The 18,434-nt window shown below is 55.1% G+C and overlaps 1 protein-coding gene across 6 annotated transcripts; it reads left to right on the top strand.

The window, feature by feature from the left end:
* The first annotated feature begins 7,074 nt into the window (after positions 1-7,074).
* On the top strand, positions 7,075-18,282 carry CDK2AP1 (cyclin dependent kinase 2 associated protein 1). 6 transcript variants are annotated; one of them, XM_004089466.3, is made up of 4 exons: positions 7,075-7,241; positions 12,100-12,197; positions 13,957-14,083; positions 17,468-18,282. In XM_004089466.3, exons 2-4 carry the CDS (start codon positions 12,129-12,131, stop codon positions 17,533-17,535), a joined length of 264 nt encoding a protein of 87 aa, XP_004089514.1. In that variant the 5' UTR covers positions 7,075-7,241; positions 12,100-12,128; the 3' UTR covers positions 17,536-18,282. The 6 variants fall into 6 exon arrangements, with proteins under 6 accessions (XP_004089514.1, XP_003276271.1, XP_004089515.1 ...); XM_003276223.3 differs by lacking the exon at positions 7,075-7,241 and adding an exon at positions 7,258-7,839; XM_004089467.3 differs by lacking the exon at positions 7,075-7,241 and adding an exon at positions 8,295-8,520.
* The last annotated feature ends 152 nt before the right edge of the window (positions 18,283-18,434 follow it).

Raw genomic sequence — 18,434 nt, 5'->3', positions numbered from 1 at the left:
ATTCACTGTGTTAGCCAGGATGGTCTTGATCTTCTGACCTCGTGATCTGCCCGCCTTGGCCTCCCAAAGTGCTGGGATTACAGGCGTGAGCCACTGCGCCCGGCCGGAAAGGAATAGTTTTTTCAACAAAATGTGCTGAGAGAAGTTCAAGACCAGCCTGGCTAAGATGGTGAAACCCCGTCTCTACTAAAAATACAAAAAATTATGCCAGGCGCGGTGGCTCACGCTTGTAATCCCAGCACTTTGGGAGGCCGAGGCGGGCGGATAACGAGGTCAGGAGATCGAGACCATGGTGAAACCCCGTCTCTACTAAAAATGCAAAAAAAATTAGCCGGGCGTGGTGGCGGGCGCCTGTAGTCCCAGCTACTTGGAGAGGCTGAGGCAGGAGAATGGCGTGAACCCGCGAGGCGGAGCTTGCAGTGAGCCGAGATCGCGCCACTGCACTCCAGGCCTGGGTGACAGAGCGAGACTCTGTCTCAAAAAAAAAAATAAATAAATAAATAGATTAAAAATAAATAAATAAATAAATAAAATAAAAATACAAAAAGTTAGCCAGGCGTTGGCTGGGCGCGGTGGCTCACGCTTGTAATCCCAGCACTTTGGGAGGCCGAGGCGGGCGGATCACGAGGTCAGGAGATCGAGACCACGATGAAACCCCGTCTCTACTAAAAATACAAAAAATTAGCCGGGCGTGGTGGCGGGCGCCTGTAGTCCCAGCTACTCGGAGAGGCTGAGGCAAGAGAATGGCATGAACCCGGGAGGCGGAGCTTGCAGTGAGCCGAGATTGCGCCACTGCACTCCAGCCTGGGCGACAGAGTGAGACTCCGTCTCAAAAAAAAAAAAAAAAAAAACAAAAATTAGCCAGTTGTGGTAGCCTATACCTGTAGTCCCAGCTATTTGAGAGGCTGATGCAGGAGGATTGCTTGAGCCCAAGAGTTCAAGGTTGCAGGGAACTAGGATCATGTCATTGCACTCCAGCCTGGGTGACAGAGACCCTGTCTCTTTAAAAAAAAAAAAAAGAAGTACAGTTGCAGTCACTATGGAAAGCAGTTTGGCAGTTCCTCAAAAAGTGAAACAGAGTTATCATTTGACCCACCAACTCCATTTCTGAGTATAAAACCAAAGGAACTGAAAACATGTTCTCACAAAAGCTTGTACACAAATGATGACAGCAGCACTGTTCATCATAGCCATCATAGCCAAAAAGTACAAATAACTCAAATGTCAATCAACTGATTACTGGATAAACAAAATGGGGTACATTCATACCATGGAATATTCAGCCCTGAAGAGGAAGGAACTGCTGGAATGCTACCTGCTACAACATGGATGAACCGTGAAACATTATGTATGGCAAGTGGAAGAAGCCAGACACAAAAGGCCACATAGTGTACCATTCTATTTACAAGAAATGTCCTGAATAGGAAATCCAAGTAAATTAGTAGTTGCCTAAAGCTGGAGAGAATGAGGAATGAGAAGTGACTACTACTGGGTATGAAGTTTCTTTTTATTTTATTTAATTAATTTATTTTTTTTGAAACGGGGTCTTGCTCCATCACCCAGCCTGGAGTGCAGTGGCAGGATCTTGGCTCACTGCAACCTCTGCCTCCTGGGTTCAAGTGATTCTCCTGCCTCAGCCTCCCAAGTAGCTGGGATTACAGGCACCTGGAATCATGCCCGGCTAATTTTTGTGTTTTTAGTAGAGGCTGAGGCGGGCAGATCACTAGGTCAGGAGTTTGAAACCAGCCTGACCAACATGGTGAAACCCTATCTCTACTAAAAATATAAAAATTAGCCGGGTGTGGTGGCAGGCGCCTGTAGTCCCAGCTACTCGGGAGGCTGAGGCAGGACAATCTCTCGAACCTGGGAGGCGGAGGTTGCAGTGACCCGAAATTGCACCACTGCACTCCAGCCTGGGTGATAGAGCAAGATTTCGTCTCAAATAAATAAATAAATAGGCCGGGCACAGTGGCTCACACCTGTAATCTCAACAGTTTGGGAGGCCAAGGTAGGCAGATCGTTTGAGGCCAGGAGTTTGAGACCAGCCTGGCCAACATGGTGAAACCCCATTTCTACTAAAAATACAAAAATTATCTGTGCATGGTGGCTGGCGCCTATAATCCCAGCTACTCAGGAAACTGAGGGAGGAGAGTCGCTTCAACCCAGGAGGCAAGTGCAGTGAGCTGAGATCATGCCACTGCACTCCAGCCTGGGCGATAGAGCAAAACTCCCTCTAAAATAAATAAATAAATAAATAATAAGCCAGGTGCAGCGGCTCACGCCTGTAATACCAGCACTTTGGGAGGCCGAGGAGTGCGGATCACGATGTCAGGAGATCGAGACCATCCTGGCTAACACAGTGAAACCCTGTCTCTACTAAAAATACAAAAAAAATTAGCTGGGCGTGGTGGCAGGCACCTGTAGTCCCAGCTACTCAGGAGGCTGAGGCAAGGAGAATGGCGTGAACCTGGGAGGCAGAGCTTACAGTGAGCTGAGATCCTGCCACTGCACTCCAGCCTGGGCAACAGATCGAGACTTTGTCTCTAAATAAATAAATAAATAAATATCAAATGGGGTGGGCCAGGAGTGGTGGCTCACCCCTGTAATCCCAGCATGTTGGGAGGCCAAGGCGGGCGGATCACCTGAGGTCAGGAGTGTGAGACCAGCCTGTCTAACATGGCGAAACCCCGTCTCTACCCAAAATGCCAAAATTAGCCTAGCGTGGTGGTGGGTGCTTGTAATCCCAGCTACTGGGGAGCCTGAGGAGGAGAATCGCTTGAACCTGGGAGGCGGAGGTTGCAGTGAGCCGGGATTGTGCCATTGTACTCCATCCTGGGCAACAAGAGCAAGACTCCATCTCAAAAATATAAAAATAAAAATAAAATAAAACAGGGTGATAATGTTCTAGAATTAGGCCAGGCGTGGTGGTTCACTCCTGTAATCCCAGCACTTTGGGAGAGTGAGGCGGGCGGATCACGAGGTCATGAGATCAAGACCATCCTGGCTAACATGGTGAAACCCCGCCTCTGTAAAAAATACAAAAACAAAACAAATTAGTTGAGCGTAGTGGCGAGCGCCTGTAGTCCCAGCTACTACGGAGGCTGAGGCTGGAGAACGGCGTGAACCCGGGAGGCAGAGCTTGCAGTGAGCCGAGATCATGCCCCTGCACTCCAGCCTGGGCAACAGAGCAAGACCCCAGCCTGGGCAACAGAGCGAGACTCTGTCTCAAAAAAAAAAAAAAAAGTTCTAGAATTAGATAGTGGTGATAGTTGCACAACTCTGTGAATATGCTAAAAATCACTGAATTATATGCTTTTTTGGGGGGTGAGGGGACAGAGTGTCACTGTCACCCAGGCTGGAGTGCAATGCCCTGATCTTGGCTCACTGCAGCCTCAACCTCCCCGAGGTTAGGGTGATCCTCCTACCTCAGCCTCCTGAGTAGCTGGGACTACAGGTTAGCCTCCACTCTCGGCTAACGTTGGTATTTTTAGTAGAGATGTGGTCTTGTTATGTTTCCTAGGCTGGTCTCAAACTCCTGGGCTCAAGAGATCCGCCTACCTCAGCCTCACAAAGTGCTGGGATTACAGGTGCGTACCACCATGCCCAGCATTTTTTGTTTGTTTGTTTTTGTATTTTAGTAGAGACGGGGTTTCACCATGTGGCCAGGATGGTCTTGATTTCCTGACCTTGTGATCCACCCGCCTCGGCCTCCCAAAGTGTTGGGATTACAGGCGTGAGCCACCGCGCCTGGCCGAGTTGTATACTTTTTTTTTTTTTTTTTTTGGAGACAGAGTCTCGCTCTGTCGCCAAGGCTGGAGTGCAGTGGCGCCATCTCGGCTCACTGCAAGCTCCACCTCCTGGGTTCACTCCATTCTCCTGCCTCAGCCTCCAGAGTAACTGGGACTACAGGGGCCTGCCACCTGGCCCGGCTAATTTTTTGTATTTTTAGTAGAGACAGGGTTTCACCGTGTTAGCCAGGATGGTCTCGATCTCCTGACCTCGTGATCTGCCTGCCTCGGCCTCCCAAAGTGCTGGGATTACAGGCGTGTGCCACGCGCCTGGCCTCTAAGTTGTATACTTTTTTTTTTTTTTTGAGACGGAGTCTCGCTGTCGCCCAGGCTGGAGTGCAGTGGCGCGATCTCGGCTCACTGCAGGCTCCGCCCCGCGGGGTTCAGGCCATTCTCCTGCCTCAGCCTCCTGAGTAGCTGGGACTACAGGGGCCCGCCACCTCGCCCGGCTAATTTTTTTTGTATTTTTAGTAGAGGCGGGGTTTCACCGTGTTAGCCGGGATGGTCTTGATCTCCTGACCTCGTGATCCGCCCGCCTCGGCCTCCCAAAGTGCTGGGATTACAGGCGTGAGCCACCGTGCCCAGCCTAAGTTGTATACTTTTAAAGGATGAATTTTGTGCTAAGTGAATAATATCTCAATTAGAATAAAAAATGGAAAGATTTTTTTCTTTTCTTTCTTTTTTCTTTTGAGACAGTTTTGCTCTATCGCCGAGGCTGGAGCAGTGGTGACATTGTGGGTCAGTGAAACCTCCCTTTCTGGGCTCCAGTGATCCTCCCACCTCAGCACCTCAGCCTCCGGAGTAGTTGGGATCACGGGTGCGTGTCACTATGCCCCAGCTAATTTTTGTATTTTTAGTAGAGATGGGTTCTTGTTTGTTTGTTTGTTTATTTATTTATTTTGAGTCGGAGTCTTGCACTGTCGCCCAGGCTGGAGTGCAGTGGCGCAATCTCGGCTCACTGCAAGCTCCGCTTCCCGGGTTCACGCCATTCTCCTGCCTCAGCCTCCGGTGTAGCTGGGACTACAGGGGCCCGCAACCTCGCCGGGCTAAATTTTTTGTATTTTTAGTAGAGACAGGCTTTCACCGTGTTAGTCAGGATGGTCTCGATCTCCTGACCTCGTGATCCACCCTCCTCGGCCTCCCAAAGTGGTGGGATTACAGGTGTGAGCCACCGCGCCCGGCGACATGGGTTCTATGTTGCCCATGCTGGTTTTGAACCCCTGGGCTCAATTGATCTCCCTGCCTTGGCCTTCCATAGTGCTGGGATTACAGAAGTGAGCCATCGTGCCCGGCTGAAACTTTTTTTTTCTTTGAGACGGAGTCTCGCTGTCACCCAGGTTTGAGTGCAGTGGCTCGATCTCGGCTCACTGCAACCTCCACCTCCTCGGTTCAAACAATTCTGCCTCAGCCTCTCGAGTAGCTGGGACTACAGGCACGCACCACCACGCCTGCCTACTTTTTGTATTTTTAGTTAAGATGGGGTTTCACCATGTTGGCCAAGCTAGTCTCGATCTCCTAACCTCAGGTGATCCGTCCGCCTCCGCCTCCCAAAGTGCTGGGATTAAAGGCATGAGCTGAAACTTTTTTTTTTTTTTTTTTTTTTTCCTGAGGTGGAATCTTGCTCTGTCACCCAGGCTGGAGTGCAAGTGGCAGGATCTCGGCTCACTGCAACCTCCTCCCGGGTTCAAGCGATTGTCCTCTCTCAGCCTCCCGAGTAGCTGGGATTACAGGCGCCCGCCACCGCGCCCGGCTAATTTTTTCTATTTTTAGTAGAGATGGGTTTTTGCCATGTTGGCCAGACTAGTCTCGATCTCCTGACCTTGTGATCTGCCCTTCTCGGCCTCCCAAAGTGTTGGGATTACAGGCGTGAGCCACTGCGCTCGGCCAACAGTTTTAAAATGATGCCATGGACTTAGAGCGAGAAGTGGGGACAATGGAAAAAATACAACACTATTGGCTGACGCCTGTAATCCCAGTGCTTTGAGGTGGAGGTGGAGGCGGGAGGATCACTTGAGCCCAATAGTTCAAGGCTACAGTGAGCTACGATCAAGCCACTGCACTCCAGCCTGGGTGACAGAGGGAGACCCCGGCTCTTAAATAACAATATGGAAATAGATCGGTTCAGAGCACTCACAGAAAGGACCGGGCCTGCCACTGAGATCTGGATTCTTGCCCGGCGGAAATGGAGGCCTAGTCAAACAGCCAGTGGGTGATGGAGTCAGAGTCAGTACCCGGTGTGTCCGTCTCCGTAGCCCTCTGCTAGTAGCTGCAGCCCTGCACTGTTCAATATGGTGACCCCTAGCTATGGTGGCTACTGAGCGCTGAAACGTGGCTAGTCTGAATTAAAATACGTTGTAAGTATAAAACACACACTGGATTGCGAAGACTTCGTATGATAAGAGAATGTAAAGTGTCTTATTAATAATTCCCTTTAATTCATTATATAGTGAAATCACGCTGTTCTGGAGCTATTGTGTTAAATAAAACATGTTAAAATCAATTTCACCAGTTTTTTGACTTTCTCAAATGTGACTACTGAAAAATTGAAAATTAGCTATGTGGCTGGCATTCTATTTCCATTGGACAGTGCTGCTCTAGAGGACTGGGCGCCCGGGACCAGACATATGGGTGGCATTAATTTATTCATGGAATAAGGTTTCACTGAGCGTCCTTCGCTAGTGCTGGCCTACAGCTGATCTCAAGGGTGGGGGTTAAGCTGGGGAGGGGGTGTCGTCGCCTGCGCCTTTGGTCCTAAAGGAAGAAGCAGGCCTGGGTGGGCATCCCTAGGTGGGTGCCTTTGTCACCAGATCCGGAGATGATGCTTGCACGCCTGTGTCTAATTAAATCTGCAAACCATGGCGATTAAAAACAACAGAAAAGGGTGGGCATCTTATGTATTTTAACGAGCTTTACTACTTCGGCAGAACTCCAAAATTCAAAAAACAAAAAACAAAACAAAATCCAAAAAACCCCACAACCTTCAGGTTATTCATCTAATCCAAATCCAAAATACACTGGATGGTTACATTTCAATCAGATCCAAGGATGGGCTGGGGGTGGGGTCGAAGGAGGATCTAAAATTGTCCCGTAAACTCCAGGGGGTAGAAACTTTGCCAAGTTCAATTCTTGTATCCTCAGCGCTTGGAACAGTGAGTGGCGCATAGTAGGTGCTTCCCTTAAATACTGTAGTGAGTCTACGCACGAAATTGTGCGATTCAGGGGTGAGTTTTCCGGGGAGGGGGGTGAGGGGTGGAGAAGGCCTCTAGCTTTTGTCAGTCTCAAAGGAGTCTTGGATCCCCAAAGGGTTAAAAACCACTTCATACAGACAGAGACATGAAATTTATTTGAAATCAATGTCAAGCATCGGTTATTCTAATCCTGGGGCTTGGCCAGACCTGGGCGTCTGGAATGATCTACGTGGTTAAATACACCACTCGCCACCATTTTCTCCAGGTAATTTTCCATCCCTGCCCCCACCATCAAGGGGAAGAAAGTGCTCCTCGGATTCCGGTTCGCCCTGGCCTCCCGCAGCCGCCGCGGGGGCGGCCCCCAGCGCACCCCCGGGGCGCCAGGCGCTGGTTAGCCGCCCAGACGCGCGCGGGCCTCAGGCGCCGCCGGGACCCCAGCCCCCAAACTTTGGCAAGTTGCGGACGCCGAGCGCACCCGGAGGCGCGGGGCGCGGCCGCAGGCGGAGCCGCCCCCTGACGCCGGGCCGCCCCCTCCCGGCCCCGGCCGCCCCGCCGGCTCCGCGGAAAGTTTGCGGCTGCCCCTGCGCCGCGCCCGGGGCCTGGGTGAGACTGCGGCGGCGGCAGGGCGCGGACGGCCATATTTGCCGGCGCGGCCCGAGCCGCCGACAACAAAAAGTGCGCGGGCGCTCGGCGGGCGCTCGGACGGGCGCGGGGCTGCCGCGCTACCGCCCGGCCTCGCCGCCGCCGCCGCCGCCGCCGCCTTCGCGGCCTGGCCCCGCCGCGCCCGGCGCGCCCGCCGCCCGGGGGGATGTCTTACAAACCGAACTTGGCCGCGCACATGCCCGCCGCCGCCCTCAACGCCGGTGAGTGAGCCGCGTGCGACGCGCCCCGAGCGCCGCCAAGTTGGGGGTCCGCGCGTCGGGTCCCGGCCCGGGGATGCCGGAGGCGCCCGCGGAGGCCGGGGGCGGGGGGCTTAGGGTCCTGGCCAGGGGCAGCGCTGCCGCCGCCATGATTCCCGAGCCCGCGCCGCGAAAGTTCTCTGGTGCGCCCCGCACGCCGAGGGCCTCGGCTGGGGGTGCGGGGTGGGCGGCCCGGGGTGACCCCCGCGCCGGCGGCTGCGGATCGCAGGGAGCGCGGCGGGCGAGGGCGAGGGCGGGGGAGGCTTGTTCTCGGCTCCTTTTTCCTCCCGCTTCTGGGCGGCTCGGCGAGGGCCCCTGCCGGCGGGAGTCGGGAGCGGCCCGGGCCGCGCCGGGAGCGGGGAGCGGGGAGCGGGGAGCGGGGAGCGGGGCGCGGGGCCCCGCCGCCCTGGGGAGCGGGGTCGTGGAGCAGCCAGGGCAGGGGGCGCTGCGGGCAGGGCCAGGCCCCGCGCTGGCGGGCGCGGGTGGAGGGCTGCGGGGCTGCCGCGGGCCCTGAGGTCGCGGGGCCGCCGGGACTGGGACCGGGATGGGGTCGCCGGCACGCAGCGGACTCGGAGGCCCGGGGGCCTCGACCGGGCGCGTCGGAGCAGGGGCTGCCCCATGCGGTCACGCGGGGATCCCCGTAAGGTGTGCGCGGAGTGAACGAAGTTGGTGCAGCCCTGGGGCTGCTGGGGCCCGCGCGCGGGCATGGGGTCAATGGGTTACGCGGACGCCCTATCTGGGAGTCCCCAGGGCTGGCCCTGGAAGGCCCTCGATGCAGAAGCCGGGAGGGGCTCCCCTCGACCTTGCTGGGGCTGCGGCCGCAGCCGGGCGCTCCCAGGAAACTCCTCCAGAAGTTGTCAGGTAGCTTCGGGCTGAGCCCAGGGGACCGAGGGAGCCATGGGGAGTGGGCTCAACATTGAGATTTGTAGGTGCCGGGCTTTGTGACCTCACTGGGGCCCCTCTTCTCTGACACTTGGTCGGAAACAGACTTCCCAAAGGCGGTTGTGTTGCGGGGCGGGGCGGGGAAGGACTCGAGGGGGAGAGGAGTGGCCCCGTTGGTCACCGGTGCCACGCTGGCTCTCCTGCTCGAGTTTTGGGCCTTGTTTGCAAACGTTGACTTCGTAACCCCCCAAATCAGAAGTGGGACCCATAAAAACGATACTTAAAAAAAGACCTTGGACACTGAGGTGTAGGGGCAGGAAAGGGTTAAGCGTCAGGGTGCGGAGGGAGAGTTGAATTGCTCACTTGTGGGCTCGGAGTCCCAAAGAGCAAACAGCCACTGTTTTTTTCTCAAACGTTCTCACCTCCTCTGGGGTCCGCAGACCTTACAAAGACGGGCTTTGTTGCCAGGTAGGACTGCCAGCAGCCTTCTTCCTCTGGCCTGTGGGGAGGGCAGGGGCTGGTGTTGCCAGCCTGGGCAAGGCTGACATCTCAGGCTTACTCTGGTGTCATTGGGGCCGGGGCCCTAAACTGGGACCCTCGGGGTTTGGGGTCACAGGGACAGCGGCACTCACGGGGACCCCTGAAGTCCTGTTCTGGGCTGGCTGCACCTGTACTCAGTTTTTCTTCTTTCTCCTGTGGAGAATTCCAGGAGTGCCGAGATCCCTAGATCTGGGATTTTTGGTGCCCCTCCTTCCCCTCCATGGGCCCCTTTGCAGAACCCCAGCTCCCCTCCTGCCATTTGCATCCAAGATGGACTCTCCGCTGCCGCCGCTGCTCCTCCGGCTTCCTTGTCATCATCCCTCACGCCCTGCAGCCCTGCCTCCTGTTCACGGGTTGCCAAGCCGCGGCCTGGCCGGTGGTGGCAGTGGCGGAGTTAGACAAAGCCCCCGCCTCCCCCGCCCCAGAGCCCCCCAGGCGCCCCAAGTGGCGGGAAGGCCGCCAGCTCCCCAGGCCCCGCGCTCTTTGTCTGGCGTGGGGGTGGGGAGCCGCGCCTGGCCCCAGGAGCTTCCTGGCCTCTGCCAACCCCTCGCTCCTGCACACTGCGCTCATTGTCTGAGATGCGCCGAGACGGCCTGCGCTGACGTGGTCCCTGTGTCCTGGTCCCTGTGTCTGCAGGAAGGAGTGACCAGGAGTGGAACTTGGAGCCCTTCCGCCATCTCTCTCCAGGACTAGACACCCCACCCCCCGAACAAGGGAGTGGCCTGGACAGAGCATTGGGGTCACCCAGCTATTGCTCCTCGTCCCCCAGCCAAAATGGGACGATTTCTCCTTCCTCCTCCCTCTCAGCCCTGCAAAACCTAACCTCAGTATCATCAAATAGTAGGATCTGGAGCCCGTAGACTTTCTCTTGGGAAGCACTGCCTCTAACAAATGGAGAAACTGAGGACTGGAGGGCGGGGGGCCTGTCTGAGGTCCCACAGCCAGGAGTGGCACAGCTGGGGCTGGCACGAAGTCCAGTGGGGAGAACAGAAAAGGGGAGGTGAGGAGCAGTGGGCAGAGCAGTTGGGGAAGAGGACACGGGCACACCGAGGGTATGCGAGGGTGCATGGGAAGTGGCCAGCACCCCTCCTGCCAGGGCGCTGGGATCTTGCAAACGCTTGGGTTGCTGTGCGCGATGCTACCCCCAGTGACTGGCCCTCGAGGCCAGAGAGGTGTAGTGACCAGGATCAGATCCCAGGTCTGTGCCGGCAGAGCCTGTGTTCCCCATGCCACACTTGCTGCCACATCAGAAGCTCAGGAAACTGGGGTTTGGTTGATGTGGTGAGGGGGCTCTGGGGGACATTGCCCTGCCCAATTCCTGCAGTGGCCATGGACGTGCTGGATATCGTGGGCATAGTGCGTCCCCCTCCCAAGCAACCGGCCCCTATAGCGCACGTGTCTCATCATCCCCACGTGGGAGGCATGGAAACTGAGGCTCGGAGTGGCTCGGTGCTCTGCCCAGTTCAGGATCCAAGTCTACGTTTCCAGTTCCAGCCCAAGCTGGAGCATAACCTGGGCTGCAGTGGCAGCATCCAGGGCTGGCCTGAGACTCAGGGAGACAGCTCGGAACTGTCCCCGTTCTTGGGGAGAGGGGCAGGTGCCGGGGTAGCTGGCTCCCTGCATTGGCCTCCTCTATGCTGTGTGCCCTGAGGCCACCCCCTCAGGCCCATTTCTCTAAATCGAGGGGCCTGGAGCCAGGGTTCTCCAGGGCTCCTCCTGGCTCCCCCAGCTTGAGGCCCTGAACTTCCTTCCTCCTCTGCCCCTCCCCTCACCCACACCAAGCGAGCAGCTGGTGGGTTTGGCCAGCCTGGCACCAGCTGTCCGTCCCCGAGGCCAAGTCTGCGGCGCCCACTGTGTGTGTGAGAGAGAGACCGTGTGGCTCTGGGGGCGGCAGGCGGGCAGCTGCCGAGGAGGACTAGGTAAATTCTCCATGGTTACCGCTGTTTGTCATTCTGCAGGATATCCTTTACCCGCTAATGGCCACTGGGACGCCATTGCGGGGCCGCGTGCTCCCAGCCATGGACTCCCTTGCCAGATCCAGGAGGCTGCGTTCTGGGCTGGGCCCTGCTTGGTCACTAACTGCAGCCCTGGACAGGCCCCAATGTTGCACCCCATATGTGGGGCCTCAACCCTCCTCTCTTGGGATACAGAGCCCTTGGGGCATAGACTGCCAAGAGTCTGGTCCCCTCTTTCGGGAGGGGGAGACAGGCACAGAGAGGTTGAGGGGCTTTATCTGGGGCACAGAGAGGCCGTGGTATTCTCTAGATTCCTGATTTGATGTCCAGCGTGCCCGTCTCCAGCCAGGATTGGGTCTCAAATACTCCAAGGCCTTCCTGTCTTCGCCGTCATTGAGCACAGCAGAGATTTGGGCGCATAGCAAAAAGGCTTGGAAGCTCAGCCTGCTTTCGACCAGCCTATGTGGCGGTGTGGTGTGATGCGGCCTCTAGGTTCTCAGCCTCTGGGGACCAGGACACAGGGAGAGGGGATGGGCAGATATGAGGCCAGGAGTGGCAGTAATTTTATCTTTGGGAGCAGCCCTGCTGCTTGGAAGGTTCTGGTTGGATGGGACGGAGCTCTGTGAGGACCAGTGGCTGCTGCAGAGCTGGGGATGGCCGGGTGCCTTGTAGCTACATTTCATTATCCGTCTTCTACGCTGGTCAAACTGAAGGTGGAGAGCAGGGTTCTCCATCCTGCTGCAGTTGGTGGTGTGGGTCCTGGGCAAGGGCTGTTGCAGGACCCAGAGTCCTTGCCTTGGTACAACTGGCTGAGCTGACTCCTGGCCTCTCTCTCCCCACCCCACAGCTGGGAGTGTCCACTCGCCTTCCACCAGCATGGCGACGTCTTCACAGTACCGCCAGCTGCTCAGTGACTACGGGCCACCGTCCCTAGGCTACACCCAGGTATGGCAATGGGGGTGATGGCATGGTGGGAGGGCCAGGGGGAGACATGCTCCCTGCCATCAGAGGAGAGAAGTTGGTGGAAGAGACGAAGGAGCAGAAAGGATGGGATGGAGCTTTCTCAGCCCAAGGCCCTGGCTGCACTCCTGCTCAGAACACATCAGAATGGAGGGCACTGGGGACTGTGCTTCGCGGGGACGTGTGAGGTGGAGGGGACAGGAGAGCACCAGGAAGGGGCAGCAGCCCGAGCTGTGCTGAGGCCCCCACCCCATGCGTTCCTCCAGTGGGTCTCCTCACTCCTCTTTCCTGGGCAAGTGAGGCCTGACTTTGGCGCTGGCTCTCCAAGCTGGGACAGAAGACAGGGTCAGTTCCCACTTGCTCTCCACGAGCGTGGGCCCAGCAGAGAGGAGGTGGCCCTGTCTCGAGAGCCAAGCTGCCGCTTGTCGAGGGCCAGTATTTGAGAGCGTGGCCTGGGTGAGGCCGCTCCCTGGTTCCACCACTTTCCAGACTGTGACCCCCACTTGGTAACTGCCCAAGACCCGGGCTCCTCATCAGCCCAAGGGTGATCCTAGTACCCCCAGCCCAGGCTGGCGAACAGCAGGAATGGGGTAGCCACCATCTCAGCTGCACCCCACATCTCCAAGAGATAAGCCACCCCAGGGAAGTTCCCAGCAGGAAGATGCTCTCCCTGGCTGGGCCCCAGCGCCAGTGTTCTGAGGTCACCATGGAGCCTGTTCCTCGCAGAGTGCGCGGCTCCCTGGCCATGCCCCGCCAGGCCGCCCTGCCTCAGGAGGAGAAGCCGGTGTGGGCCCGTGAGTGGGACCGGCTGAAGAAGCGGCGGCTATGGGAGGCCAGGCAGAGGCGCAGCTGGGAGTGGCAGTGCCTGAGGCAGTGCCGTGGGGAGGCAGAGCAGCCGGAGCAGGACGAGGACAGGACAGAGCACGAGGCCAGGGGACAGAGGCGGTGGTGGAGGAGGGAGGAGGCAAGGACCTCGCCCAGGGAGCTGGCGTGGCTATGGGAGGAGGCGGCCAAGGGGAGGTAGCCTGGGCTTGTGGGCTTGCGGCTTGTCGGAAGCCCAGCCTCGCTGATCCGGGTGCTTGCCGTGGGGCTCCCGGTGGTGGTGGGAGGATGAGAGAAGGGAATGCATTCCAGGCTCTGGCTGGGCCATGGCGGATGGCTGTGGTCCCGGTGGCCCAGGTGTGGCCTCTGTCTCCCCACTGGCTCGGAGGTTCGGCACCTGGGATGTGCCCTCCCACCCATCTGCATCCTGGGAAATGCTGTTTGGACTGTTTTGTGCCAAAATGAGCTGGTTCCCCTGTTTTGTTCATTGGAGATGATAAACTTGCTTCCTGGAGACGGCTGGGTGGTCTCCCTGAGTGAGTGAGGATGGGAGGGTGAGGACCATCTCCCTAACTTGTAGTTGTCCCCTAGAGTGGGACGTTCCTTGACCCAGCTGAGGTGGCTGCCCCAGGAGTCTGAGGCTGGGCTGCGTTTCCCACCCTGACCGGCCCGGGGCCCTCTCCACCCACCTGCCTGTGGCCTTGGGGTCAGGCTGCTGAACGCTTTTTTTTTTTTTTTCCCCGAGATGGAGTCTCACTCTGTTGCCCAGGCTGGAGTGCAGTGGAGCGATCTTGGCTCACTGCAACCTCCACCTCCTGGGTCCAAGCAGTTCTCCTGCCTCAGCCTCCTGAGTAACTGGGACTACAGGCATGCACCACCACGCCCGGCTAATTTTGCTGAACTCATTTCTTTCTGATTCTAGGGAACTGGGAACAGCCAGGTGCCCCAAAGCAAATATGCGGAGCTGCTGGCCATCATTGAAGAGCTGGGGAAGGAGATCAGACCCACGTATGCGGGGAGCAAGAGTGCCATGGAGAGGCTGAAGCGCGGTAAGCCCGGCCCCGCTGCCCCGTCGGTGACCACAGTGCTAGGCCTTTAACTCTGGAAAGACTTTTGGGGAAAATGTGGGAAGGTGGGCTAGGGATGGGGCTTGCTCATCGGAGCTCCTGTCTTGTTACAGAGTTGCCACCTGCTGTGGAGGCCTTAGGCAGGTGATGGGTCTGGTGGCGAGGGGCCTGGGGGGCCGGATGTCTTCAGAGGGGTCTTCTGGGAAGGGCAGCCCAGGCAGGGAGCCCTTCTTACCCTGTGTGCTGCCAGGGGGTCTGCTGGCTTTCAAGGGTGTGTCGAAGTGCCCCCCGCCCCCGACCCTGCCTGGTCTGCTCCTGTTGGCCGACACTGGTCCTAGGGAAGCCAAGCTCAGGGTTCATCAGTGCCTGCACTGCCCTCTGCTGTCACCTCTTTGGAGGGAGACCCAAGGTAGTGTGTGGGTCTGTGCTAGGGTCTGGGGAGGGAGGCTGAGAGCACTTTGTTCTTTAATGATTGGAGAGGGAGGGCAGGCAGGAGATGACAGAGCACAAGGGACTCGTGTTAAGGTGTGACTGTCCAGCTGATTTCAAAAGGACGTTAAATAGGTTGCTACCTCCTGAAATAAAAGGGGAGTGGAGGGAGAGCAGGATTTCTATTTTGGAAGGAGACAGTGCAGTGGAGCCATAGCCCATGAACTCATTCAAGATGAGGGGAGACTGGGGCTCTTTTTTTTTTTTTTTTTTTTTTGGAGACGGAGTTTTACTCTTGTTGCCTAGGCTGGAGTGCAGTGGTGCAATCTCGGCTCACTGCAACCTCCGCCTCCTGGGTTCAAGCGATTCTTCTGCCTCAGCCTCCCAAGTAGCTGGGATTACAGGCATATGCCACCACACCCGTCTAATTTTTTGTATTTTTAGTAGAGACAGGGTTTCTCCATGTTGGTCAGGCTGGTCTTGAACTCCCAACCTCAGGTGATCCACCTGCCTTGGCCTCCCAAAGTGCTGGCATTACAGGCGTGAGCCACAGCGCCCGGCCTGGGACTTGGGGTTCTTAAAAAGGCTGGAGAAGCAACCTGGGAGAGGAACATTCCCTTTTTTTTTTTTTTTGAGATGGAGTCTAGCTCTGTCACCCGGGCTGGACTGCAGTGGTGCGATCTTGGCTCACTGCAACCTCCGCCTCCCCGGTTCAAACGATTTTCCTGCCTCAGCCTCCCGAGTAGCTGGGATTATAGGCATGCACCACTACACCCAGCTAATTTTTGTATTTTTACTAGAGACCGGGTTTCGCCATGTTGGTTAGCCAGGATGGTTTTCGATTTCTTGACCTTGTGATCCTCCCACCTTGGCCTCCTAAAGTGCTGGGATTACAGACATTGAGCCACCTCGCCCGGCCTGGGAGAGGAACATTCTTTGGTTGTAAATCTGTAGCATAAATGGGGGCTGTAGTTGAAGTCATGACCCCAGTGACACGAGGGCCAGTTGAGGACAGGCTGCTGCCAGGAGCGGGGTTGCTCTGGAGTTTATGAAACCTTTGTGAAGAGGTTGACGGATCTGAAAGCTAGGTTGGGATTAGCAGGGTTAGAGGATGTGATTGAAGAGGGCCTGGGGAAGGGATGCAGAGCCCAACCCTGATCTCGCCCGGAGAGTTGGGTGGTCCCAGCTGCTCTCCGGTAGCTGGGGTGCTGGTTACCCGAATGGAAATTCCTGGGAAGATGCTGGGTCCCAGAGTCCAACAGGTGATTTGCAGTCACCCAGAAAAGGCACTGGTTCAAGTCAGCAAATGCGTACAAACTGCCAGTGTTTTAGTAACAAGGAAGACCTAGTGCTACCCCTTGGCCAACAGCCAAGCCCAAGCTTACCAACCTCATGTCACAGCAGGGTGGAAACACGTCATAGAGGGGTCAGGGAGTTAGGAGCATAGGAGCATTGTAGGTAGGTTGGCAACTACAGCCCATGAGCCAAGAGTCAAGAATAGTGTTTTTTTTTTTTTTTTTTTTTTGAGACGGAGTCTCGCTCTATCACCCAGGCTGGAGTGCAATGGCACAATCTCGGCTCACTGCAACCTCTGCCTCCCGGGTTCAAGCAATTCTCCTGCCTCAGCCTCCCGAGTAGCTGGGATTATAGGCGCCCACCACCACGCCCATCTAATTTTTGTATTTTTAGTAGAGATGGGGTTGTACCATGTTGGCCAGGCTGGTCTCAAACACCTGACCTCAAGTGGCCAACGTGCCCCGGCCTCCAAAAGTGCTGGGATTACAGGTGTGAGCCACCGCGACAGGCATGGTTCTTAATGGTTGAAAAAAAAAATGATTTTGGGACGTGTGAAAGTTATCTGAAATTCAGACTTCAGTGTTCATAAATAAAGGTTTGTGGGGCCAGGTGTGATGGTGCACGCCTGTAATCCAGCAGTTTGGGAGGCTGAAGCCAGGAGCAACATAGTGAGACTCCCATCTCTACAAATAATAATAAAACAGCCAGGCATGGTGGTGTGTGCGTACAGTCCCAGCTTCTCCGGAGGCTGAGGTGGGAGGATCACCTGATTCTCGAGGTTGAGGCTGCAGTGAGCTGTGATCATGCCACTGCACTCCAGCTTGGGTGACAGGGCAAGATGCTGTCTCAAAAAAAATTTGAGTGGAGTAGTTGTGTCGGAGACTGTGTAGCCTGCAAAGCTCAAAATATTTGCTGTCTGGTCCTCACAGAAAACATTCTCCAAGGCTCTGAGTTAGATTCTAAGATTTGTGAGGTGATGATGTGGGATGTCATTCCCAGTGGCCTCTGGGAGTCATGTATTAGAAGGAATAGAATCCTTAGTGTCTATTAAAAGATCATATTTCATGAAGTTCAGTAGAGGCAGAAGGAAAAAAAAGGTAACCACCAAACCATAGAGACAAAAGACGGGAAGATTCATCAGGCAGAAGGTAGCTGCAGAGTCTTGTGGGGTTGTCCTCGTGGACCCAGGGTCCCGCGTGGGCAGCAGTCAGTTCTCTGCGCCCTTACGTGTGCAGCTGGAGCCATTCTCTTGCTTACTTACGCCGATCAAGCCCTTTCTAGAATTCAGACTGAAGAAGCCAGAGAAAAATCTCCACAGTCAGTCAAGCAAAAGAATTTGGGTGGAGACACGTCTTTCATCCAACAGTGTCATGGAAGGACAGCTTGCTGGTGCCACCTTGAATGCAGGAAAAAATGTTTAGAGAGATAGGAAGAGTTGTGGTGAGGAGGGAAGGGCTTTAGAGAGGGATGGGATTGTTAGCATCCTTCAGGGTTGCTTGGTTATAGGTTCCCCCAGTTTCCTTTCTGTCTGAGGGTTTTGTGGACAGGCTGTGGAAGGATGGATCCTCTTCCTGTACCAGAATGGGCTCTGCAGGCTGGTCCTGTGCACTGGCTGACTTCAGGTCTCTGCCTCTCTTTCAGGCATCATTCACGCTAGAGGACTGGTTCGGGAGTGCTTGGCAGAAACGGAACGGAATGCCAGATCCTAGCTGCCTTGTTGGTTTTGAAGGATTTCCATCTTTTTACAAGATGAGAAGTTACAGTTCATCTCCCCTGTTCAGATGAAACCCTTGTTTTCAAAATGGTTACAGTTTGGTTTTTCCTCCCCTGGTTCACTTGGCTCTGAACCTACAGTCTCAAAGATTGAGAGAAGATTTTGCAATTAATTAGGATTTGCATTTTATAAGTAGTTAGGAACTGCCCAGGTTTTTTTTGTTTTTTAAGCATTGATTTAAAAGATGCACGTAAAGTTATCTTACAGCAAACTGTAGTTTGCCTCCAAGACACCATTGTCTCCCTTTAATCTTCTCTTTTGAATACATTTGTTACCCACGGTGTTCTTTGTTGCTTTTCATAAGCTAATACCACTCTAGGGATTTTGTTTTGAACTCATATTGACAGCACGCTTTACTTAGTAGCTGGTTCCCATTTGCCATACAGTGTAGGTTCTGCTTAATGTAACTTCTTTTTTGCTTAAGCATTTGCATGACCATTAGTGCTTCAAAGTTAATTTTTAAAAATGCACAAGTTATAAATACAGAAGAAAGAGCAACCCACCAAACCTAACAAGGACCCCCGAACACTTTCATATTAAGACTGTAAGTAGATCTCAGTTCCGTGTTTATTGTAAGTTGATAAAAACATCTGGAAGAAAATGACTAAAACTGTTTGCATCTTTGTATGTATTTATTACTTGATGTAATAAAGCTTATTTTCATTAACAATTTGTATTAAAATGTGGGTTCCTTGAATTCTTACGTGCTGTTTTATTTTTTTGAGACAGGGTCTTGTTTTGCCACCCAGGCTGGAGCGCAGTAATGTAATCTTGGCTCACCGCAGCCTCAACCTCCTGGGCTCAAGCAATCCTCCCACCTCAGCCTCCCTAGTG

Source organism: Nomascus leucogenys, chromosome 10 (assembly GCF_006542625.1).
Source record: "Nomascus leucogenys isolate Asia chromosome 10, Asia_NLE_v1, whole genome shotgun sequence".
Lineage (NCBI taxonomy): Eukaryota > Metazoa > Chordata > Mammalia > Primates > Hylobatidae > Nomascus > Nomascus leucogenys.
Note: the sequence above shows the minus strand (reverse complement) of the source record. Positions and strands in the feature narration are given on the sequence as shown.